General features: G+C 39.4%; 1 protein-coding gene across 3 annotated transcripts in view; it reads left to right on the top strand.

Annotated features, from left to right (window-relative positions):
* The first annotated feature begins 2,239 nt into the window (after window positions 1–2,239).
* syt9b (synaptotagmin IXb) overlaps window positions 2,240–26,331 on the top strand; it is a 99,967-nt gene continuing 75,875 nt past the window's right edge. For 2 of the 3 annotated variants that reach the window (XR_011963753.1, XM_072592546.1), the window contains exon 1: window positions 3,520–4,684. Coding sequence is in view for 2 of the 3 variants with exons in the window: in XM_072592546.1 (XP_072448647.1) it covers window positions 4,537–4,684 (148 nt within the window). In the remaining variant the exon portion in view is untranslated. Of the gene's footprint in view, window positions 2,562–3,519; window positions 4,685–26,331 lie in introns of those variants that run through there. The other variant, XM_072592547.1, reaches the window with a different exon arrangement.

Genomic DNA, 26,331 nt, shown 5'->3' with positions numbered 1-26,331 from the left:
GTCCCACTCTGGGCTTCCTGGCCTCGCCAGGCTGCAGAGAGTGTCAGACTCTGGGCTTCCCAGTCACACCTTGCAGCAGAGACTATCCCCCTCTGGGCTTCTCAGTCTCACCATGCTGCACAGAGTATCCCATTCTGGGCTTTCCAGTCTCACCAGGCTGCAGAGATGTCAGTCTCTGGGCTTCCCGGCCTTGCCATGCTGCAGAGAGTGTCCCGCTCTGGGCTTCCCAGTCACACCATGCTACAGAGAGCATCCCCATCTGGGCTTGCTGGCCTCACCATGCTGCAGAGAATGTCCCCCTCTGGGCTGCCCAGTCTCACGATGCAGCAGAGTGTGTCAGCCTCTGGGTTTCCCAGTCTCATCATGCTGCAGAGAGTGTCAGACTCTGGGCTTCCCAGTCTCACCATGCAGCAGAGAGTGTCAGATTCTTGGTTTCCCGGCCTCGCCATGCCGCAAATAGTGTCCCCCTCTGGGTTTTCCAGCCTCACCATGCTGCAGAGAGTGTCAGACTCTTGTCTTCCAGGCCTCGCCAGGCTGCAGAGAGTGTCCCCCTCTGGATTTCCTGGTCTCACCATGCAGCAGAGAGTGTCCTACTCTGGCTTTCCCAGCCTCACCATGCTTCAGAGAGTATCCCACTCTGGGTGTCCCGGCCTCACCATGCTTCAGAGAGTATCCCACTCTGGGTGTCCCGGCCTCGCTATGCTGCAGAGAGTGTCCCACTCCAGGCATTCCAGCTCATGCCATCCCACCATGGAAGTGTCCCACTTCAGGCTACACCAGCCCAAGCCATACCACCAAGAGAATATCCCACTGAGATGTAGCTATGAATCACAAAAGATTAGTATTCAGGTACAGGAAAAACTAAATTAGTGTTACTTTTTTGTCATGAGGATAATTGAATAGGAAAATAGGGAGGTTATTCAGGGCACTGGTGAAACCACATCTGGGGTAGATAAGTTATCATATTTAAGAAATTAATTGGAGACAGTTCAGAGAAGGTTTTCTAGATTGACACCTGGCAAAGGAGGATTGTCTCATGAGGAAAAGCTGGTTAGTTTGTGCCTGCTGGAGTTTAGAATTATAAGTAATTTGCTTGAAACGTATAAGATCATAAGGAGTCTTGTCAGGGTAGATGTAATGTTTTGCATTGTGGGAGAATCTAGAAATAGGGGTCACTGTTTAAAAAGCAGTGATCTTCCATTTAAAACAGAGACTGGGTGGTTTGGTTTGTCCCTGAGTCTTCAAAAATGTCTTCCTGAAAAGGTGATGGAAGCAGAATACTTGAATATTTTGAAGGCAGAAGTAGTTGGATTGTTGTGAAGCAAGGAGTCCAAGAGATAGACAGAAATGAAGATTTGAGGTTCCAAAAAAAAATTGAGCCAAGATCTTATTGCAGGGCACAGCAGACTCCAGGGGCTGAAAGGCCTATTGTTCATTTATTCCTGTTACCGTATATGAACAGCACACACATAAGAATATTTTGAATCCGTTCATCATGTCTAATTGCTCACAAATCCCAAAAATCTGTCAATTAGCGTCGAGGTTGGTTGCGGGGAAGTTTCTGGTGAATAATCCTCTCGTGGTTTGCGGTGTAGACCCGAATCATCGCATTATTTGATCTTGCCCGGTCCAAAGCGATCAGGAGTGTTTCTTTCCTCTCTGTCCTCCCTTTGCCTTACCGATTGTCATCCCACTAGGGACGGTCCAGCATTAACACGGAACGTGCCTCGCCAGACTTCACTTGCTATTTCCAAGCCAGCAGTTATCTCAATGAAACTGAACAATTGCACACGGCGAGTATTCTCACAGTGTTGCCTAATGAACGTGTCCCACTGCCTAATAATTCCGCTTCATGAAATAGATTGAAACCAAACTGCAATCTATTGTATTGTTACTGCCAGTAACTTAACGGGGCAGTTCGGGGAGTTCATTATATCCTTCTGTGGCTTAGTTTTTTTTATTAAAACATCCATCACTAGTTTTCTGTCCAAATGTTAGTTACATGATGTGTGCAGAGTTCCATTTAGTTGTTATTGTAGGAGTCGCCTGTTGCTTTAGCCAAGGTAGATTCTAAATTATTCATACACGGCCGTGCGGTAAAAGATTAGTTGAGTGATGACAATAAAAAGAGAGGTTAGCCTCATTTCAAAGTTCAGAGGAGGTTGAGATCTGAAGCAGTATACACTTGGCCGTAATGAGCTCTTTATTGGCCGAACTCGTTTTATTTTCTTTTTTTTAGAGCGTGCGATGATTTATTTTGAGGCCCTGTTTCTTTTGAAACTGTGCTAAATGGGGAGGAAAAATACCTTGCCCGTTTGTGGGAGCTTTGTGAAGGGGCTCTGATTCTGACACGATGCTTTCAACTTCAAGCGTGAGGGGGCGAACACGCGGACTGCCAGTTTTGTAAGAAAATAAATTTAAAGTTGCATTTCATGAAAGTGAGCTCCCCTGGCCGAGTAGGAGGAGAAAAGCGGGGGGAAACTTCGAAATGTTGCGAGAAGCGACCTGCCTTTTAGCCGGCACAACGTTACCAGCCCGATCTATGGAACAAAGCTCTTCTGGTAAGCTGGCTCACTAACTTTTACAGTTTACTTGATTCGTAATATAATGGTCAACTTTCCACACTTTTTTGATCCTCTCGCCGAAGTTGTGCTTTCAGTTAGATTGACAGGTATCTCAAATTGAGGTAGTTTAGGGAGACAGCCCTAAACAAGGGAACGGAGCAGAGTGCTCAAGTTGCAGCACACATGCCCCCCTGTCCCTCTGAAATGGAGTCCCAGCCTTCTCTTCCAGTCCTTCCTAGCAGTTTCACTTTTTTTTAAGGTCGTTCCAAGTAAACTAGCAGGCATCATTGCTTGGTTCACGACTGCGTGCTTTTTAAACGCCTGTCTCAATTAGAAAATAATAGGGTCATTACGTCAAACATGACTGTTGCTGGGCAAACATTTCTCTTCGCGAGAAGGTCAGATTCAGTCAGTAGGAGAGGTTTCGTACTGGCTGCAATTTCTCGACGACTGTGTGCATACGCATAAAAAAAAGATAACAATTTAAAATTCCGTCTCCTCGCTGACTTGAGAGAGCCACCTCGCTCCGTACAACTTAGTGACAGGCTGCGGGTCGCTGTCCAGAGAGATAGTGCTGAACCACACCGAGCCTGACCCAAAAGCCAAGATACCGCAGGTGTTCGGAATTCGAAACATAAACAGGAGAGGGTGAGAATCCTCGGCAATTCAGGCAGGATGTGCGGAGAAAATGAGTTGTGTTAACGGTTTCGATTTCAGTCAGAAACAATTCTGAAGTGCTCATTCTGAGATTAGCACTGGAGACGAACAGGAGACGGAGACGCGGCGTATCTCCATTTTTCTCATCACTAACCACACCTTGCAGTGAACACCTTCGTAGAGTCATGTACTCTTCAGAAAAATACCCTTCGGCCCCTCGTGCCCGCGGCGATCAGAAACAACCACATGACTATTCTAATATATTCTAATCTTCAATATGCTTTAAATACATTTTGTGTTCCAGCACTTGGCAACAGGTACATTATCCTTGTGAATTGTATTCCTTTCTCAATTTTACCGACTCCTATTTCCCCGTAATACATTTAGCGACCCTTCCGAGAGGGTTACCTTTTACAGTAATTGACTTTTGTGAAACCCTGAATTTCCACTGGATCGCTTTGCTTATCTATGAATGACCAACTTGCGCCTATTAAATACTATCAAATAAAACCCTTGTTAGACATTGCAGCCCCACTTAAACCTGGATCCTTTACATCACATGACGACTGAGGAGGGTGGTATAGGAACGGGACCATTCTCTTTTTAGTTGAAGAGACGCTTGAACAGGAGAAAAGTCCATTGAAATAACTATTGAGAGTATGGTCGACTAAATAAGGAATATATTCAGCCCCACCCTTTTCTCGCCACTTCCTTGGCATCTGAGTAAACTTTATTTCGAAGGGCCAAAATTCCTCTGGGATCTGCGGAGGAGGGAACTGCAGATAAACCGCGCCGAGTAATTAGCACGGCGTTTTAAGGCGGAAGCTTTGCAAATCCCCAGTGATCACATCTGCTAAGTGATAGCTCGCAGCCGAGCGGTGGAAGCCATTTATCTCCAATGTACGTGAGCAGCTCACACCCGGCGCTGATGGACAGGGGCCACTGAGTAGGATTCAGACATGGGCCGGGTTGGACCTCCCTTGCCGCACTGATCGTATCAACACAATCACTGCCTCCGGCGGCCAGGGGAGACGTTTGGTTGGTGGGGTGGGGACCAGGTTTGAAAGAAGCGCACACACACACACACACACACACACACAGAGACACACACAGACACACATTCCCAGCTTGGCAGGGGTGCGGTTAGAAGCGCTCAGCTTGCCGAGAAGAGAGGGGGGGGGGAGCTGAATTCATGCCGCTGTCCACGGTGCTGAAGCTTTGGCGCTGGGTGTACAGTCGAGAATGAGAAGGAGCTCCTCTTCCTACGTCCTGTGGAGCGGCCGTTGAGCCCCATTCAGAAGGATGTTGATGGGAAATGACTGGAGACAGAGAGGACGAGCTTTGTCAGAAAGCGCTCAATATAGTGACCGAACTCTGCTTTAAAGGGCTGGTGGAACACGAAAGCTGTCTGGATTTTTCTTACTATCTCCGGGATCGAGGCCGACCACGCCACTCAGACTCAGGTACAATGTTGTTTCGTATTTGCCTTAGGCTGGAAGTGAAAGTGGGGCAAATTCTTGTCTTTCTTGCTGCACGTGTGAACCCTTGATTGCGCGAACCCTTGATTTTTCGAATGTATTCAACTCTTTGGAGTTCCCACGTACACAGCCACCCCCACCCCATGAATTCCCTCTGAGATAAGAAGAGCGAATGACAGGCGATTGTCATTTAGATGATGATTTAGTTCACTGAATCTCGACATTTCGAACCGCAGTCTCCAAAGACTGGAATTGCAGTTCCCATCTCTAGTTAAGCAGCAGACTTAACCGAGTGACTACCAAGTGTTGCTTCATAAACTTCATACGGCAGTGAACGAGAGGACTATTATCGGAGGCTGATAGTTTAGATGAAATTTGGCATAATTATCTGAAGTTGCTTTTCATCGCGGCATGAAATAAACACAATTAAACAATAAAACAAAACTAGTGTCCAAATTCACTGGGGAAAAAAAGTAACACTTGAAACTCTGTAGGAATGGTGCAAAAATATAGGTCATTCACTGACTCACCACTCCAATCACTAATCGTTTTAAATTTGCCCCATCCCGTCCAGGCTGGGAATGAGAAGGAAGAATTTGTGTATTTTAAATTGGTTGTGCTTTCGGATGGAATGGCATGATAATGATGCACTGCTGCTAACATTAACCCTGTTTAACTGCGACCATATTAAACGGGCTTAGCCATACTTGCTGTTTCTGGATGTTTTTTTTTAATCAAACATCCTACGCCAGACTCACAGGCCGCTGTCGAGTCTTCAGACGTAATCGATAGCCGAGCGGTTTAAATAAAATTCCACTAGGCATGTTGCGCTTGTTTTACAAACTAGAAGAGTGGCTGGATTTTTGCCCAGACAAGAGGGACAGTCAACTGCGGGAAATGTAATAAATTTCAGTTTCAAAGTTGGAGCCAAAACTATTCAGTGTGTGCATTCATTAGCGTTTTACAGCTGCAGTCAATGATAAACCAGTCTTGATTTATTCGGCACTGTTGAACACGAGACTTAGTATTAATTTAGTTATAGCTTTATGTATGGTCACCACGCCCTGTTATAATTTGATTCTACTAACTTGCATATCACAGAAAAAAATGTTTTTGATAATAATGATCTTGATTTGTCATTCATATGGCTTTATATGATCAACCAATTTATGCATTAAATAGCACTTTCTTTGGAAAGAGGGGTTGGTGCAGTGGGATCTGAGGCATGTAATTCTTTATGCTGTATATAGAATTGTATTGACATGGAGTATGCAAAATACGTTCTGCAAGTATAATTAACTGTCCCTTGAAATTAAATACTTTGTTTTTTTGAGTATAGTTGTCATCTTTTTAAAAAAATCATTTTCTTTTTAGTAAATTGTACACAGTAAATGCATCATTATAGTGGCAGTAAATTCATCAGCTTTGGGTAGAGAAATTGGATAGTAAGAGCTTTTTTCATACTTTCACTCCTGGCATCCAGCTTTCAATCTTGCTCAGAATCTTACATGAACTTAATCTGTGTCATTGGTAATCCAGATCCTGGTTGGTGCTGGTGAAAATCACTTAATTACTTGAGTCAGGATCCATTGGCATTAATTTATCAGGAATACACCAGGAGGTGATAAGGATAGCTGCCTCATGAAATAAAATAAAAGAATCATTGATGGAGTAGGGTTTTTTTTAATGCTCATAATGTATAAGGTTTTCAGTGATACTTTGATGATCTTGAACACTGCCTGCAAAAGCATTTGAAGCAGATTCTATGGCTAGTTTAAAAAGTAAATGCAAGCTACAATAACAATTTATATTTACATAGCACCTTAGTGTCACAAAATGTCCCACAATGTAATTACAGGAGCAATACACACAATTACTGACACTGAATCACATAAGGAGCTATGAAGTCAGATGATAAAAAGCTATGCCAAAGTGTTAGGTTTTAAATAATGCATTAAAGAAGGGTAGTGAGATAAAAACTAGTAGTCTGTAAAAACTATTTCTTCAGTACTGGTCTCCTATCTGATAATAATGGTATACACCTCTGTAAATCAGACTTAAAATTAATGAAATCTCCATTAACATAAACTTCTTCTTGCAAAAATGCTTGCTTTGAATTCCCTATTTCCATTAGGAATATCTTTTAGCTCCCTTCTAATGTAGCTGGTCTACATCATGAACTACTTTGTGTGAGTAGCTATTTGGGTTTTTTGTTACTATATAACTGTGCCCTACTTTTATACACCTTCACTAAGTGATCTGCAGTTTTATAGATTACGTATTTTCTTTTTAAAGCTGGGCACTGATCATGTCTGAGAAGTTTCCTTGCTCAGCAGCATTGACACTGGTTCTTTTATCCTGCTATCTGGCTTATTCTTTTTGGTAGCTTCTCACATGTGTCTTTGAGATTTTGTGCCTTAAGAACTGAAAGGATTTTGCTGATCTCTTATGATAAAGTTAATTTTATCCTCATTGTACTTAATCAGTATCACTTTTGGACTTTTGTTCCTTTCAACATCTGCATGGTTTTCTATCAAGTCAAATAATCTTTTGGCAGTAATAAATCAAATTCATCAGCAATTCCAATAACTGTCTCTATTGAGTTCTGAATTCAAAGCTCCAAAGTCATTTTTTTTCTCTAGATCTGGAGACCTCAGGAAATATATTATGGCATTCCCTAAACTCTTCTGCTATATCCTGCTTCTTCAAGAATTATATTTCTTCTAAGATTGAAGTAATGGTCAAAAACTTACAGAACTTCATCAAACATGTCCATTGTTTCTTTTGTGCTTGGTGAAGTATAAAGTAATTAACTATAGTTCCAGTTTAATACTAAAGTATATTTACTTGTTATGTTTCTGTTTGGTATCTGGTTTGAAATCTGTACCTTAAGAACTGTTTACCTTAAGATGTCCAATTCTGTGTTTTACTTGGCCCATCTCTGAAATGAAACTTGACTAGCAATATGATTTATGCTGCCATGTCTTCCAAATTGTTCTTTTATTTTTCCTTATTTGAAGGCTTCTAATTCTAATTATTTTGATACTGCTACATCTGCTTACTTTAATGGATTCCAATTGTGCAATAAGCAATACTGGCAATGAATGCTGCTGTTATAGGAGATGTTTCCACATTGATGCAGTCAAAATAATGGCTTTGCAACAGTCCCAATGATGTGACCTTTTTGAAAATTATATTTATATATTTATAAATGTAAAATTATATTTATATTTATAGCCATTGGTTTCTTCTACCGTAATGCTTTGTGGTGCAGGGCATTGTGCGCTCTGAGCTGTGCATGTTTCACTTACTTCCCAACATTCTCAGCCTGTATCTGTGCTGTTTTATTTAAGTTTCTCCCTTTGACCACCAGGGATTCAAATGTTACTCACAAAGCCTTCAATGTCTGTGCTGAAATCTTAATCAGTATAACTACAGTTTAGCAGCATGCACTGCAATCTGTAACTGCCAAGTGTGACTAGCCTTCCAGCTCCATGTAGCTTCTAGCTCACACTTGTGTCTGTGTGTCTGTTACCAGGCTTGAACTGCTCGTTGCCAATTGCCTGTAGATACTTTCTTGCTGAATTTTTCCATCAGTCATTCTTCTTCAAGTTTTTGAATGCTCAGGTTACCCAGCTGTTGACATTCAGCTCAAGGAGCCTTCGTAAAGCTACATCTGAAGATTTCTCTGGGGAGCATTGGAAATTATGTCATAGCTCACTGTGTCACATGATGGCTGGTTGCCACCATTCTTTTGTGAAAGATATGCCCAGCCCACTTTCTACCACTAGCTGCCTTTAAGATTGGCATACAAAGGATGGCCTTGCTCTAATGTGGTAGAGGAAAACTACTTGACGGTCTACCCTGAAGGTGCTGTTGTTTATTGCATGAAAGCAAGCAGATACGTGTTACATTTATAGAATAGATATTGCTAGTAAGGTAATGAAGGAGACCTATATTAGTTTGCAAGTGCAGTAATTAAGAAGTCAAATGGAATTTTGGCCTTTATTGCCAGGGGATTGTAGTTTAAAAATAGGGGAGATTTGCTGCAACTGTGCAGGGTGTTGATGAGGCCATACCTGGAGTACCATGTACAGTCCTGTATCCAGTATTTTAAAAAATTATATTCTGATATTGGAGGTAGTATTGGAGGAGATTTGCAGGGTGGATTCCTGGGATAAAGGATTATCTTATCAAGAAAAGCTAAATTTTAAAATTCTACTTAATATTCTGTATGTTTCCTGAAAATCCCACCCATAACATACTGAAAATGAATTCAGAAGCTGTTCTGCATTATCAGAGGTGAGTAACTCACATTGTAAGCAGGGCCCACAAAACCACTTAATAGCATGATGAGGTGATTCCATGTTATCATGCACTGATTTGACAATATCACTCCGAACGATTTTTATTGTATTGATTGCTGCCTTACAATGACTGGATGTGGTCAGCACTGAGTCAAGTTTTACTGTTCCAGTTAGGTGAGTTCCTGACATTAAGCTGTTCATTTTGCTTATATTGATTGGGAAGTGACCGAAAATTACAATAAAGATGGACAAAAAGACATCGTGGAGCCAAATCTTTGGCAGAACTAACATTACCTGTTCTTAAATGTGATCTTCAATAGAAATTTGGGCCAATCCTTTTCAACTTCAGTTTTAAAGTTGCATGACAGTGGTAGTTAACATTCACTCATAGGAAATGAGATAAACAAAAACCAGGTCAGTGTTGCTGGGAATTTAGGTCAAAATGGGAATTTGGTACAGAGAGGGATAGAGGTGTTTTAGATAAGGAGGATAACATCACAGACCACACTTGTGATGTAAGTGCAGGGTAAGCTGCTGTTAGTAAATATGATTGATGAACATTTCTAGTCTTTAATGTAAAATTAAGGTCTTAGGTTTATGTTTGGTCTCTAATCTTTTTCTTCCCTCTTTTCTTAAAAGTGTCTTATTAAGAGTAAGATTGATAACATCTCCAGATTAAAAATAAGAATAAACTGTAAAGATCAGGGAGAATGAAGTAATTAATTTTTAAGTTAAATCCAACATGATAGCCATGGCTTGAAAGGTGATGTGTTGCTGCTGCAACATGTGGAAGCTGATTGACTCTAAGATTATTCAGAGAAAAACCATCCACATTAAGGATTTGTAGCTCAAAGAACTATGTACTTGAGTTGAGGAGCTGGAATCTAACCTGCAGACGTGAGCCATATCAGGGAGGGTGTCAGTTACCTAGACACTTTGCTACAAGAGACAAACACACAGACCAATTGAAATTTGGTCTGTGATCAGGAACAGGAGAATGGGTTGTGGACGAGGCAGATATGAGGACTCAAGCTGATGTATTCACAGAGTCTTGACCCCTGCAATTGCCCAACTGTCACAAGGTTCTTACAAGCAGTGTGGTTGAAAGTGGGGACGGTGGAGATTAACTGACCATGATAGAGGGAACCATTCAAATTGAAAGAGGAAATAGAAACATAGTCATGGTAGGAAACAGCATAATTAGGGGGATATATTCTATTCTCTGTAGTCATGAGTGTAAGTCCTAAGGTTATGATTATACCCAGTACCTGGGTTAAGGACATCTCCTCAGGGCTGAAGTAGAACTTGGAATACAATAGCAATAATTTATGTTTGATGGAATGTGTAGAATGCATATGGGTGGCATTAAGAAATAAAAAGGAGAAGAAGACACTGGTGGGAGAAGTCTATAAGCCCCAACAGTAGCTATACTGATTTGACAGGAGAAATTAGGAAAAAATGAGGACATGCAAAAAAGGTTACATTAATCATGACTTTACATTCATGTAGACTGGGAAAATCAGGTTGGCCGGGATAATCACAAGAAAATATTTATTGTCTATTCAGGACCAGTTTCTTAGAATGATGCTTTGCAGATCCAACCAGGGATCAGGCAGTTTTGAAACTGGTAATGTGTAATGAGGTAGATTAAATAAAATTGAACCTTGAAAACAGTGAGCATAACAATGTTAGTTCAATTTGAGATTGAGAAAGTTGGGTCAGAAACATCTCTGCTAATCTTAAATAAGGGAATGGGGGAAAGAGTTACTTGAGTGGACAAGGAAAGGAGTTGAGCAGCAAAGACAGTTGAGCTAGAGATTTAAGAAAATAGTACATGGCTCACAAAGAAGGAAAATACACAATGTGGCAAACATTAGTGGTCATCCAGAAGATTGGAAAGTTTAAAAATGAACAGAAAATGATCAAAAAAAAGGGCAAATATAAATTTTGAGGATAAGCTTGCCAGTAACATCAAGATGGATAGCAAGAGATTCTTAGCTATACCAAATGAAATAAAGAGGCCAAAGTGAACATAAGTCCCTTAGAGGATAAAACTCAGGAAATACTAATAGGGAAGCAGAAAAGCAGACAAGCTGAATGAATATTTTGCATTAGATAAATACTGTGTCTTTTTATTTTTGTGCTTTTGAAAATCATGGATGGAAATGCAGAACAACTATTTTAAAAGTAACATTTTAAAGGATTTTGTCATGTTTTGAAAAGCAAGAAACCTAGCAAGCATTGTTATACACAACTGTTTGACCAATCAGTAATTGAGAAGTCTGTAGCTGAATTGGAGCTGAAATGTACAGATGCATCTAGACAGCAATAAGAAGCTCAATTGTCTATGGGTTAATGACCAACTTTCAAGGACAAAAGCCTTTTGCCTGCCAGCAACTGTGAGATTGGTTTTCAGTTAACTGAGCAGCTTGGATTGGGAACAGTTTAATGACAATGGATTGTTCACCATCAGTGCAGAAGCAGTCTCCCTGTTCTCTGCAGTCAAAACCATTTTAAATCTGAACAAACCAAATTCATTTTTTCCTTTAGCAGTTATTGTAAGATGTGACTAAGAACTCCTCTATAAACAAATGAACCATTTTATGTTCCTTGCAAATTAGTGAAAGCATCCAAAGACAACTGAGAAGCAAATTTCTGAACAGCAGAGATATTATAAGGATCATCTCAGCCAATCATGAATAGGGAACCTCTGAATTCCCTTCCAATATTCCTCTACCCATATCCTATCTTTCTCAGTATCTGTTTGTCTGACTGTTTATGCATGTAAGGAATTTTTAAGGGATGAGAGTTTAATTAGTGGTGCTATATGTCAATAGTTTATAACTGTTTACCTGTAACTAGAGTCCATGTAATTATAATGAATTGTAATTCTTGGTATGTACAGAAAGCTGGCCCGTGCTTTCTATCATCCTGAATCTGTAACTTCAGTAAATTGGGAAGTTTGATTTTTGTGATACTCCAGAAGGAGTGACATTTGATTTCCACTGCCTGCGGAAATCCAATGAGTCGTCGCAATCAGTCTTCATGATTGAAGAGCCTAATAGCATTCCAAACATCATAAATAATCAAAGGAAAAACTGGGGGAGAAAAGTAGATGCAATTACTATCACTTCAAAAACAATATTAGGGAAATTGATGGGACTAAAAGACAATACATAGCCTGTACCTGATGGGATGCAAACTAGGTTATTAAAGGAAGTAGCTACAGAGATACTGTCTTCACCAGTAGTAATCTTCAAATAACTCCTTATGCTCTAAAAAAGTCCCAGATGATTAGAAAATTGCCATTGAAGCACCCTTCTTCAAGTACAGTAGGAGATAAAACATGTTTGTATAGAGCAGTTAGCTGAATATCTGTTATTTAAAGTGAGAGAATTGAGATAAGGAGTATATTTTCAGAATGGCAACCTGTAACTAGTGGAATACTACAGGGATGAGTGCTAGACCGCAAATATTTATAATGTACATTGATACTTGGACGAAGGAAGTGAGTGTACTATAGCCTAATCTACTATTGCAGTTGATACAAAAACAGGAAGGAAGTTCAGTGGTGATGATAATGCAGAGAGTCTGAGAGAAATCTGCAGCACAGTATTTAGGGTGGTGCTTATGAATAAATTACTAAATACTAGAATGAAGTTCAACTGGTAATAGGGAATGCAAATAAGGATTTTGCTGTCTAGATATATCTGTACACTTCAGCTCCAATTCAACTGCAGACTTCTCAATTACTGAATGGTCAAACAGGTGTTCAGAACAAATCTTGCCATAAATGCTAGGTTACTCTCTAAGTTACTCTCTAAGGCTTTGGAGATAGTCCAGCGAAGATTCAATACGTTGACCTCAGTTATGGAGAGATTTTCTGGGGGGGAATTTGAGTAGTTTGAATTTTGCAAATTAGAGGTTAAAAAAAGAGGAAACATATATATATATAATATTTATTTATTTATTTATTTATAGAATCCCTACAGTGTGGAAACAGGCCATTAGGTTCAACAAATCCACACCAACCCTCCAAGAAGTATCCCACCCAGACCCATTCCCCTACCCTATTACTTTACATTTCCCATGACTAATGCACCTATCCTACACTTCCCTGAACACTGTCGGCAATTTAGCATAGCCAATTCCCCTGACCTGCACATCTTTGGACTGTTCGAGGAAACCAGAGCACCCAGAGGAAACCCACGAAGACACAGGGAGAAGGTGCAAACTCCACACAGTCGCCCAAGGTTGGAATCAAACCTGGGTCCCTGGCACTGTGAGGCAGCAGTACCAACCACTAAATCACTGTGCCCCAGAGGGGTTCATATAGTAGACAGAGAGCATTCCCCTTGTGAAAGTGTATAAGACCAGATAATGTGATCAAACATATTAGACAGAGAGGAGGAAGTTAAGTGTATATAAGGCTATTATAGATGGGTTTTCAATCAGTAAAGTTATTAAGGGTTCTGGTGAACAGGCAGGTAGTGGAATTGAAGATTATCAGATCAGCCATGATTTCATTGAGTGGTAGAGCAGACTAGATGGGCCGATTAGCTTACTTCTGCTGCTACATCTTCTTGTTTTGTGGTCCCTATGGTGTCAAACTACTTTCTTGAGCAGCTGCAATCCACATGATGTGGGTACACCCAGAGTACTGTTCAGGAATGTGCTCTAGGATTCTAATTCAATATTGGTGAAAAAACAATAAATACAGGCCCCTATTAGGATGATGTTAGACTCGGAGGCGAACATCCGGCAGTGCTGTTCCCGTCCATCAGTTGGTTTTGATCGTCCACCTAATAAACGTTGCAGGTTTAGAAAGTTGCTTTGGTGAGTTATTGAATTCCATCTTTGGAAATAAATACTTAAGCTGATAGATGGGATGCCAGTCAAACAAACTGCTCAGTCCTAGGTGATGTCACGTATCTCGACTGTTGTCAATGCTGCAATCATCCAAGAAAGTGCAGCATATTCCATCACACTCTTGACTTTCACTTTATAGTTGGTGGAAAAATTTGGGATAGAGTGAAGGAGGAATATTAAGGTAATTAGCACCCTTGTAAGTTGGTGAGTCACCAGATATGGATGAAATTTATCACAGCCAGCGAAAGGAAGAAATTATGGAAGCACTGACCATGATTTTCCATTCCACTCTGACTACAGCGATGATCACAAAGGATCAGAAGTTTGTTAACACTACACTGTTTTTTTTAAAAAGGCAGGAGAGGCTCTTGTCATGCAATAGTAGTATACCTATATCTGGACCAGGAGGCCTGCATTCTCGTTAGACCTGCTCCAGAGGTTTGTAATAACATCTCTAAACAGGTTAATTAGACAATATCTAAAAAGAGGGAAGGATGCGGTCTGAGTATTTTCAAACCTATCTGCTTAACCTCAGTTACTTGGAGAAGTTCTGACAGAATATATTATCATTTAGAAAGGCAAAGATTCATCATGGATAATCAGTACCGATTATTTTGAAGGTAGTTTGTGTTTTATTGCTTTTTGATGAGCTAACAAGGAGGGTGAGGCATGTTTGTTGTAGTTAACATGAATGTTGGCAGAACTTTTTTAGAGTGGATTGACATGACCTATTTCCCTAAGCAGAAAAGTCTACAATAGGAGCATAAATCTAAAATAGTTCTGTAGGGATTAGAAATTGTTGTGGTAGATTTTTGTTTCCTCATCTGGAGAGTGATGGCATTCTGCAACTCACTGCTTGGAATGGTGCCAAATTTCATCACAATCTGGATATGTACTTTAAATGGCTCGTACAGTGGAGCCACAGCTGGAAGTTGGGATTAGGCAGGATAGCTCTTCTTCAGTGGGCAGATATATTGGAACAAATGGTCACATGCTGTGCAGTAAATCTTTCTACATTTCTAAGTTTCAGGGAGTTAGATGAATTGCTTACTGTAGATTATCAGTTTACATAGCTTGCTATATATCTGGCCAGTGGTGACTCCAGGATCTTGTTCATTGTGAAATTCAGTGATGGTAATGCCACATAGATTGTTAACACCTTGTTCAGCACCCCATCCTTCACCATAATTAAGGCATTGACAGCTAATTCATCATAAGTAATGATAAAAGCTGTCTAGATTTGGATGTCTGCTCCAAGATTCCTCAACCTCCCCACTATAAGCTCATCCTTGGAGATGCTACCTAAAATCTACCTACATACAAATTAGAAGCCAGAGTAGGCCATTCAATCTCTCTAGTTTTCTCTGCTGTTCAACACAAAAATCTCTCATTCTTCTGAACTCCACTGGACACAAGTCCAGACTATGTAACACTTCCCCATAAAATAACCCTGTGTTCAGCCCAAACCACAACCCAGGTATCAGATGGGTGAACTTTCTTTGAATTGCTTCTCTTGCATTTATATCCTTTCTTAAATAAGGAAACAAAACCCTCGCAACTCTACAAATGTGGCCTCACCAATGCCCTGTATAACATGAGCAAAATATCCCAATTTTTATATTTGATTCCCCTTGCAATAAATGACAACATTCCATTTGTCTTTCTAACCACTTGCTGTACCTGTAACCTTTCATGTACCTGGACACCAAGAGTTCTCTGTACATCCGTTCTGCAATTTCTTTTCACTTAAATAATGTGCTGCTTTTCTATTCATCTTACTTTATGTCTTTGAATATGTATGAAGTATTTAGGTACGTTTTATTCTTTACAGGGTTTCTAGGTTAATGTAAATCATTGGTAAGAATTGGAAGAGATCCTTTGATCACCTAACCAGGGTAACCACGGATGTCAGTTTTGTCATGAGCCTTAGATGTATCACCAGCCTTTCATATTTGTGGACATCTTTTATATGTTTCAGCTAGTTGACCTACACCAGTGCACATCTAATTATGGTACTTAACAAATTATTTCTTTTCAGAAAAGATGGTTTGGATATTGGTTGTTGAACACGTCCTCATGATCCAAATAACTCATTCTCCATGGATTGTTCACTATAACCAGAATTCCCCATGGACTGCATTTCCAACCAATTGTCAGCTGTTTTTTTTTGCAGAAAGAAGGATTATCAAGAAGAAAGAAATTGAATAGGTCAAGGATTGTCTCCAGTTTTTTCACAACCAATGGATTACTTTTGAAGTGCAGCCATTCTCTTATGAAACAATGTATTTGTGTATAGCAAGTTCTAACAAAATTATGTCCCATGGGCTACAACTATTTAAAAATATTGAATAGGCTGAAGTGCTGTATTGAGAAAATAAAACTGAGAGATAAGCTAACTCTTTACAGTTATGAAGGGTAGATGTAGAGTAGAGAAGATGCGGGCAAGACTAGAACAAGGCTCTATGAATATTATCACTCATCAACTCAGTAGAGAATTCATGAGAAACATATTTGTGTACGGAATGTGAAACCCACTGTTACAAAATGTACTTATGGTAGGAGGAAGCTCACATGACATATAAAACTTGGAATAGACAAGTATTTGTATGAATGGCATGTTTCTGTATGGTAAATGTACCCAATGAATCTGTTTTTTAGTATGGCTTGTTGCAGAAAGTATACTGATTCTGGGGATGCAGGAGTGGAAGGGCTTAAGTTGATTTCAGTCAACTAAAGAAACTGAGATTGCCCTCAAGACAAATTTAAAGAAAGATTTATAAGACCAGTTGCAAATTGAGAGGGCTCAATAGACTTAATTAAGAAAATTTGTAATAATAAGAGGGTCAGTAATTACAGGATACTGATTTAAAATAATTGGCAAAAGAACCAAAGATGAGAGAATTGGCTTTACCTAACAAGCTCATTTATCTGGAATGCATTCCCTGTCAGAATGGCAGATCCACTCATAGCATTCAATGAAAGTTGAGTAAATACTTGAGAAGATAATGGGTGGAATCAGGTCCTGAACAACTTAGGGTATGGTGAATAATCTAGGAGAACCACGTGAGAAATTGAGTGAGGCCTTTTCCAATACTTGTAAATTACAATTATAGGGAGCAGGTAGCTGTGTTTTCCACCAGATTTCCAAATGTTGAGATGCATTTCTTGCCAGAGAATGGTAAAAGGCCTATTAACAAAGATTATCATTCATTATCACTCTCATAAACACCATTAATATGCAGCTTCCTATTGTACATAAAGTCTGAAGGCAGTCAATTATTTCTTCCACCAATTGCTGTAAGCTATTACCCTTAACCAGTAAGTAAGAAAATTTGCAGTTAGTGTATTAATCACCCCATGCCTTCATTGAAAAAGTGAAGGAGTCTAGAGAAAAGCAATCAGAGAACAAAATGTCCTGCTAAAATGATCCCTGTGGAGTCAGCTATTGGACTGTTTCTCAGTAATTTTTCTCTCAACTTATAAAACCATTTTTTTTTGTTTGTCTTTGCCTTAGGGTTTTAAAAGGGGATGAAAGTTTTAATTGGTAGGGCAACATGTTGATAGTCGCAAGCTGTTTACTTCTTTACAATAAGGAGTATTTCTTGTTCGGTACAGGAATCTGATCGATGTTTTCTGTTAATTTCATTCAAACAGACATGTAAATCATTGACTTTGTCTGCTTTGAATTGATCATTAATGTTTGTGGCAATCCCATGAGTAGTTGGGCATGAGAATCAAACTACTTTACTAAATGGGCTGTAATGCGAAATTTGTACATACTTCAAGTCCTGTCACTGCTGGACCATTGGTACCTGAGGGTAGAAGATTTCAGGAAGCCTAGATGAGCTTGCATATTGGCACTGCAGTGTGACCCTGCCACTTAATTGAATTTGTGATCTGTTATACACTGTGAAATAGTCTCTTGTAGGTTATACCATCAAATGTCACTTGCTGAGGTATATGCATTTCTGATGGGTAGTAGGAAAACGTTGGCACCAGCAAAAACCAAAAGAACTGAAGATGCTGGAAACAAAAACAGAAATTCCAAAATTCAGAAAATCAAAAACAAAAACAAAAAAAAATTAACTACTCCAGCATCTATGGAGACATATCAGAGTTAAAGTTTTGGATCCAGTGTGCCTTCTTCAGAGGTGTTCTGAATGACCAGATGAGCTTTTCCAGCAATTTCTGTTTTTGTTTATTGTTGCATGTTAGCACCAGCCTTTGACTTTAGCTTTCAGATTATGTCACCCTGCCTTTTTAGGACATATTGGTTAATGGTTCTAAAAACTTCTGATCACCTTATACCATTGACATGGTATGTGAAGTTAACAATGTGTAAAATCCTCAAGTAATGCATCATTCTTTCTTGTCCGGAAGATTTTTCATAACTTCTCAACCAATGAAACATGTTATCACTAACTAAATTAGCATCTCTGAATTCCTCTTTAGAATAGTCATGATTAGATTAGATTCCCTACAGTGTGGAAACAGGCCCTTCAGCCCAACCAGTCCACACTGACACTCCAGACAGTAACACACCCATTTCCCTCTGACTAATCCACCTAACACTATGGGCAATTTAGCATGACCAATTCAACTGACCTGCACATCTTTGGATTGTGGGAGGAAACTGGAGCACCTGGAGGAAACCAGCACAGACATGGGGAGAATATGCAAACTCCACACAGACAGTTCACCTGAGGCTGGAATTGAACCCAGATCCCTGGTGCTGTGAGGCAGCAGTGCTAACCACTGAGCCACCATGCTGCCTAATGCAAGTCATACTTGCATTATGCACTGCAGCACTTTCCAAAACAAATGGCTGTCCAACAATTTTTGGGGCTTGCAGACTGTATGACATCAGTTAGAGTACATTTTGTTAATCCTGTAGTTGGACTGGGATGAGTGTGCAGCAAGTCGACATCACTGTGTAGCAGCCTGGGAGAGCAGACCTGAGTGGGATTCAGGACATGAATAAGGATAAGATTTTTCTTGTCTATCATCTACATTGACTTAAAGAGGAATCGGTCATAGTGGTAGTGGAGTGTAGAGAATCTAGGGGTTAACAATGGTGGTAGGACTTCCCAATAAAAGTCTGAGGGGCAATCCCAATGTCAAGTTCAGCTGGAGCAGCAGCTAAACTCCATAGGAACCCCACTGGAATTCAACACCTGTTGAAAGTGACATGCGTGCAAGGCAGTGAGCTGATCAGTAGAAAGTAGGTGAATTGTTTTTGTCCCATTTAAAACCACATTAAGGCAAGGTAAGGGTTCTCACTTCCTTTTTGAAAGAAAACTTAATTTATTTTCTACTTGGCATAAATTACAATGAGAGATTTTTAAACTAAAGATATGGCAGGCTGCTTAAACATGTGAAAAATCCTAGATACTCTTGGCAGTCCAGATGGCCACATCTGCAGGAAATAACCCCATTTTCATCAGTTTGAGAGCTAGGTTTTGAAGTTTGAGAGTCTCCTGGATGCATCTCACTCAATAATTTTTTTTGTGTTGGAATATGTTGAGAGTGATGGTTTCTCTGGGAAGTTACCCTCCCAATCTTAGCACTCTCCCTCAAAGACCAAGGATACCATATAAGAGTTAACATAGCACGCTGAAGAATCAGCTGATACATATTCCCAAGTGTTACTTTCTTATCCGAATGCCACTCTAAATAATCTCCGAGCTAGATATGAATCCAGTATAAATCAATGTTGTTAATATCACCAAAGGAAGACATTAAAATGACATTCCTTTTCTACTGTTTGAGTGGGCATATTAATCCATTTGCAAACCATTTGTGACCAGCAATAAAACAGCTGATAGGCAAGTATTATGTGAACATGTTAAACTTTGCCCATCAATATCAGAGGCAATAAGGTTTCAGCATCTGTTTGCGATAATCTGATCATTGAGAAAATGGACTGACTTGTAAAATTGACCATGAGAAGCATTGAAATCTACTGCATATTTAATTGTTTACTAAATTCCATTCTTCCAACATTTAAAAATTGCATTTCATTGTGAACATCCCTGTGTTGGATGAGTGGTTTGACAGGATCATATTACTGCATTGCCTCTGCTGGATGAAGATAGATTAACATCTTCATCTGTCAGTAAGCAAGAAACTGACTCTGAATCAGCTGAAATGCACAAGCAAAATGTCAAAGTAGATGAATGAGAGTTTCTGCGGCTTGGTTTACTCCAATCAGATGAAGGTCAAAGATAACACCCAGATGAATGCATGTTATGAAGCAAGAACGTATATGCAATTAAAAACATGTAACTGAACTTTCAATAAAGAAACAAATTAATCTTTGCAGACTACTTAACACATTGTTAAACAAGTTCTGATTTTTATAAATCAATAAGGACTCACGATTAATAGTTTAACCTTGGGAAAACCATTTCTCCTGATGAGAGGAGAATCAACAAAGAGGGGAAATGACCGAATAAGGTGTCTAGGAGGAAGAACATACCATCCAAATGGTTTTAGACATCTGAACGTCTTGCCCCAAAAACTGGCCGTGCAGGTTGTAAGATTAGAGCTTTCAAGATATCAATAGATTTTTCACCACTGAATGCACGATTCTAATTTTGCAATTATATCCCCTTGTTCTGGATTGCTCCACTGATGACGGTATCTCTTTCTCTACTAATCATCTCAAGAGCATTTAATTATTATGTTCCGATCCCAGCTGATGATACTGCTAGTTTCATATGCCAGAATGAAACCCGTCTTGATAGATCATGTGTTTTTTTCCCTTTTGTTTAGTTATTTAATATGGTGGTTAGTCATTGAAACATATTCACAAGATTCTCTGCAGCAACAGTGCAGCAATTTATTGCCTCAAATTAAAAGAAAATACACAAAACAGGTAGAATGTTTTTTTTTTAAAATATGCAGCCAAATAATTTTAACCTGTTTCCTGACACTATTGTAAAGAGACTTGGGTCCAAAGAAATCACATCTGTATCTCAATTCTTCAGAGTTCTAAATAACTGAATCCCTTACAGCCAATGTGGAGTGTGGAGACAATTCAATGAATCATTTTGAAGACTACAGACATGAACATTTCCCAAATCTAAAATCTAAATCTTCTGTCTTGATAACTGCAGATTCCTAACCAAACTCTCATGGTTTGGAGGATACATTATTAAACTGAATTGCTGAGGTGACTGGTTTCCTGAACCCCATCTACGACAGAAACTAACCTTGCCTCTGAATTCTACCCTAGTATCTTCTGAATTTAATTAGAAATGTTAGCCAGTTCTAGATTCTTCTGAACTAAAAACAAACCTATTGTCCTCAAAGTTGACTCTACCTGTCACAAACTCAACAATATAAACATGAGAGCTTGCAAGAGTGTGTTGTCATCTGTTTTTGGACCTATACTGTATTTAATTCACAGTTCTGGAAGTACTGTCTGACTTTTTGTTAAATAAGTATTTTCACAGAAGTAATCAACACCCATCAGCCTCTATTTTGAAATTCTAGTTCCCAAATTGATAATAAAATCAGAAAGTTTATAGACTTTTCCTAGCAATTGGCAAGAATTACTGGTCTTGCTGATGTTGCTCAGATCTCAAGGTTAAAAACAAAATTCTTTAATCATTTAATATACATCAGAGGATGTTCTTCTTGAGTAATATTTCTGTTGCCACAGTAGAAGGGCAGTGGCCATCTCCACACTTGCATGCCAGTTCTTGAGAAGTAATACAAGGGTTTTATTGGGGAACAGTACATATTCATCACAAATTTAAAACATATCGATTAGTTGAAGTATCAGCAAGTTTAGGATTGGGAATATATCAATGGGAATTTTGAGGCAAAAAGACTGAAGGTGCATTAAATTCACTGTCTACTTTTCTAGTATTCAGCTGATGTAACTTGAAAGAAAGTGTCAGTAATCAGTCTAAATTGCAAGGTTAGATCAACACAGATGTTTAGTAACTAGGAGAAAGTGAGGACTGCAGATGCTGGAGGGTCAGAGTCAAAAAGGTGTGGTGCTGGAAAAGCACAATAAGTCAGGCAGCATCTGAGGAGCAGGAGAGTTGACTTTTGGGACATAAGGCCTTCATCAGCACTCTCCAATGCCATATGTTTTGACTCGTCTTGACTCAAATGTTTAGTAAACACATCATTCTGTTGGTGCAGCAATGCCCTGTCCATTGGCTGTAAAGTTTAGGATGACAATGTCTCAGCTATTTTTCAAACCTATTGTCATGCAGCTAATGAGCTGCCTTATGAGCTCAGATCCCACCTTCAGGTGCTGCCAGATGGCTAGCAGCTTTTCAGTTCCAGCAGTGCCATTAGTTGTGGTGCTCACTGCTGGGACTGTACCCAGCCCAAAGAAGCAGCATTGATTTGCCATCAAACCAAAATAAGTGTTTGGAGTTTGTCAGAAACAGTCAAGCAAACTTCAGCAGGAACCTGTTGCCGCAGGGTCAGCCACTGTGGGCAGAGTGCCCAACCACTTGGGCCTCCTCATTGAACCTACAGGACAGCTGCCAGGGTTTACCAGGAACTGTCCTCATGTGGCAGATGGATGCCTTCCACTTTATAAAATGCCAACAGCAGTAGGAATAAACCATTAATTGGCCTCTAAATCTTTGGATGGGATATTCACCTATCACCATTTCTACTGTCAGCAAAACTCCTTGGGAAGGCAATGGGCATGTGATCAACTTCCTCTTCATCAGCCTCCCTCCTAATTTATCAGCTCCCTCTGCCCTGTCCCTGTTGATTCCTTCAGATCCCATAAAATCCCATCCCTTGGCTCAGAGTCGGAGATCCATGGGTTCAAGTTTCACTCCAGACACTTGCTCATATAATCTGTTCTGACATTCCCAATCTCACACTGTTGGACATGTCATCATTCAGATGAGACATTAAACAAAGGCCTCATCTGTCTTCTCAGGAGCACATTAAAGACCTCAGCTTTATTTTGAGTAAGAGCAGAAGAGTTTCCCTGTTACCCTGGCCCACCATGACTGAAATAGATTATCTGACCATTATCACACAGTTGGTTGTGGGAGTTTGCTCTGCATAATCGCCAGTCACACCTCTTATATGAGGACAGTGACTACACTTCAAAAGTAGTTAATTGACTGTGAAATATGTTGACACATCCAGAGGTCACAATCGAGACTTTGATTCCTTCCTTTTGCTCTTTCATGATTTTTTCTGTCTTTTGTACAGCATGATGTAATATTTGCTTGAGCCACTTCAAAATCTGAACATGTCTCAAGGGGTTTTCATTTTAATACTGCATCACAATAAATGATTAATGTTACATGGATTGAAATTAAAGAGTAACTCAACCTAAATATGGACGAGAAACACAATCCCTTACAATTTTGAGAAGATGTCTTTTGGATGAAACCATGGCAGTATCTGCTCTTTCAGGTGGTTGTAAAAAATCCTGTTGTACAATTCTATTCAGCCAAATTAGTATTAAGCATTTACGCACTTAATGTTGTCTCAACACTTAGGATTTTGTCTATTTCACCCTATTGTATAATATGCATCTATGCATTGTCAGACTGTGATGTTGAGATTCAGTGTGATAAATTATTTAATTATTAATGGTTAGTTTTTAAAGTAGAGCCAAAGAGTTGGGGTCTTTTTGTGGAATACTAGTGTCTCTATCTCTGGACCAGAAGGTCCAGATTCAAGTGTTAGTGTTATTTCATCACAGATCGATTAAAACTTTGTTAAAAATGCTTCATATCAGTCCTGCACTTGTTTTAACAAAAGTTTGGTTTTAGTTCAAGGTCATAAGATAAATATTAATAAAGAAAATATTTGTTCCATCTTTGTTCATCCATCCTTGCATTCTTGTGATGTGATTCCAAGATTTCTCCTTCTAATGCTCTTATGAAAGTAGTCAACATTAGAAGGGAATTTTACCAGTCTGAAATTTGACTTTCTTTTTCCTATGTTTCTGATATGATTTGGAGCAACTTCAGACTTGGCATTTCTATAAATCAAGCCAGCCTGCATAGCTCTACAGAAACAGTTTCAAAGTCTCTTTTCAACACTGAAAATGAATGTATTTCTTCAATAGTCTCAGAGCTCATCCTTTAATGCTATAAATTAGTCTTACAAGTCTTACATATCATGATCCTGCCTGACTATTTCATGCAATCTTAAGTGTGTGCTGCATTATGAAGGGGTTTGTCCTTCAGATTTCAATTGAAGGGCTGTTCTGATCAGCTACCTGGCAGAAATCAGATTATTCACAGCAAAAGTAATTCTTGTTTCGTATCAATTCCCCTCATCTAATCTGACTAAAGGAAAAATAGTTGGCTGCTGATTCATCTGATCAGTTGGATCTTGCTGAATATAAAATGGCTCTTGTATCGTGTACACAATGTTGACTGCACTTCTTAAAAAATGATTCAGTTCTTCTTCCTCAAGGAGGTGACAAGACTGTTGAAATGGAAATCTGTCATCCTATTAAAAGTGTCAAAATTTCATGAAAAAAATCAACTGGATGCTAATGTTCTTTTGGGGAGTGAAATTCATCTCTCTAATGTAACTCTAGTCACAGAGTCTGTGGCTTTGATACATTCTGAAGTGACCTAGCAAGGGGCGCAATTTTAAAAATACCCCCTGGATCTGGAGGCATGTGATAAGGTTCCAAAGCAAATTTTGAAAGATTTTAAAAACTAGACATTTGACCTACCTGAGCTTTATTCTTTCATTTACAATTGATTATAAAATCCATAATTTCACACTGGCCTATTCACTGTGTATTATGAGCACTTAGCACTGGCAATGGAATTAGCAAGGGCCCATGCCCATGCAGGTATAATGGAATCATCTTTCTTTAACGCTTCCTACTGCTTAAATACAGCCTTTGGTGTCCAAGGTGCAAAGAGGACCAGATGAACTTGTTTAGGCCTGGCTTTGGTGGGAGAATGCTAAACTCACCAGTCCTAAAGAAGGGGTTACACCCGAAATGTTGACTTATCCACCTCCTGATTCTGCCTATGTTCTTCCAGCCTCCTACTTATCTACCTTGGATTCCAGCATCTTCAGTTTTTTTTTTGTCTCGAGCTCACACAGTAGGCTACAGCAATTGTTTTTAATGCAGATTTGCAAAGAACACTTCCAATACTGGAATGTGTTAAGCACCAAAGCCACAAACAGCTGGCACATCCCAATAGTAGAAATTCTGTACAGTCATGGAGTCAAGCACATGATAATATTTTTTTAAAAAGCAGTTGACCAAAAATATCTGGTTGTTTTTGTTAGAGGTAGATCTTGAACTCATCCATGTCTTTTTGTTACTTCCAGACTTTGCTATTCCAATGTTTCCATTGGCAGCTTTCATTCTCTGTCTTCCCACTTCTGCATAATTGAGTTCATCCAAAACTCTGCTCCACTCATCCTAACTTTCGATTCCTGATCATCCACAACCCATGTGCAACCTGATATATACTGGCTCCAAGCCAGCAATGCCTCAAATTCAAAATTCTCATCCAGGTATTTAAAACTCTCCAAAGAAGAAGACATAGGAACAGGTGGCCAAACATTTAGTGGTAGAACCAAGTATAAGCGTTGTGGTTGCCTTAGGGCAAAGCTCCGTTATTGCTAATGATACAGTATAAGTATTTTCTATAAGTTTTGCCACAAAAATTAAACTGTGCAATATTGGTTTCTTCTTGAGACAGATGTCTTGACATTTATTAACAACACAAACTACATGTACCAATAAGATACCCGGACTCAATGTGGTCTGGATTTATTCATTACTATTGCATTATATACAAAACTGACTACACTAAATTTAACTGTAAGGCACTGGACTGTTTAACTGATTGCTGCTGTTCAACTAACAAAGTAAGATGGAGACCTTATACACTAGTCCATCACATGTCATGATGTCATCTAGCTGCCTTAAAGGTGTAGTGTCTTTTTGAGATGTGCAATAATACCACGTGCTATGCCTTAAAAGCCACCAGTTGAAATTTTTTTCAAGTTTTCAAACCCTTTCTCTAGACCCTTCCTCTCTCTGTGATTTCCTCCAGCTCTATGATCCTCTTAGATCTCTAAGCACCTTAAGTTATGGTCCCCTGAGCATCCCTGACTTTAATTGCTTCATCATTGATGGCCATGCCTTTAGTTGCCTGGATTTTACGTTCTGACATTCTCTTTCTAAACCTTTCCAGCTCCCTACCTTGTTTCTTCTCTAAGATGCTCCTAACATCTCTTTATGTACACCAGTGTCAATTTGTTTTAGTCATTCAGAGGATGTGGGCATTGCTAACTGAGCCATCATTTACCGTGCCTTCCAAGGTTGTCTGATTACACTCCTTTGAGGCAACTTTGGATATTTTAATATCTTAAAGACACTATATTAATGCACATTGGTCTTAATGAAGAGGCTCTAACTTGGTTACACACCAAGCTCTTTGCTTAACTAAGAGGAATATTGCCGAGAAGCAT

Source organism: Chiloscyllium punctatum, chromosome 22 (genome assembly GCF_047496795.1).
Source record: "Chiloscyllium punctatum isolate Juve2018m chromosome 22, sChiPun1.3, whole genome shotgun sequence".
In the NCBI taxonomy this organism is placed as follows: domain Eukaryota; kingdom Metazoa; phylum Chordata; class Chondrichthyes; order Orectolobiformes; family Hemiscylliidae; genus Chiloscyllium; species Chiloscyllium punctatum.
The sequence above is the reverse complement of the archived record's forward strand: the minus strand, read 5'-3'. Positions and strand labels throughout refer to the sequence as shown.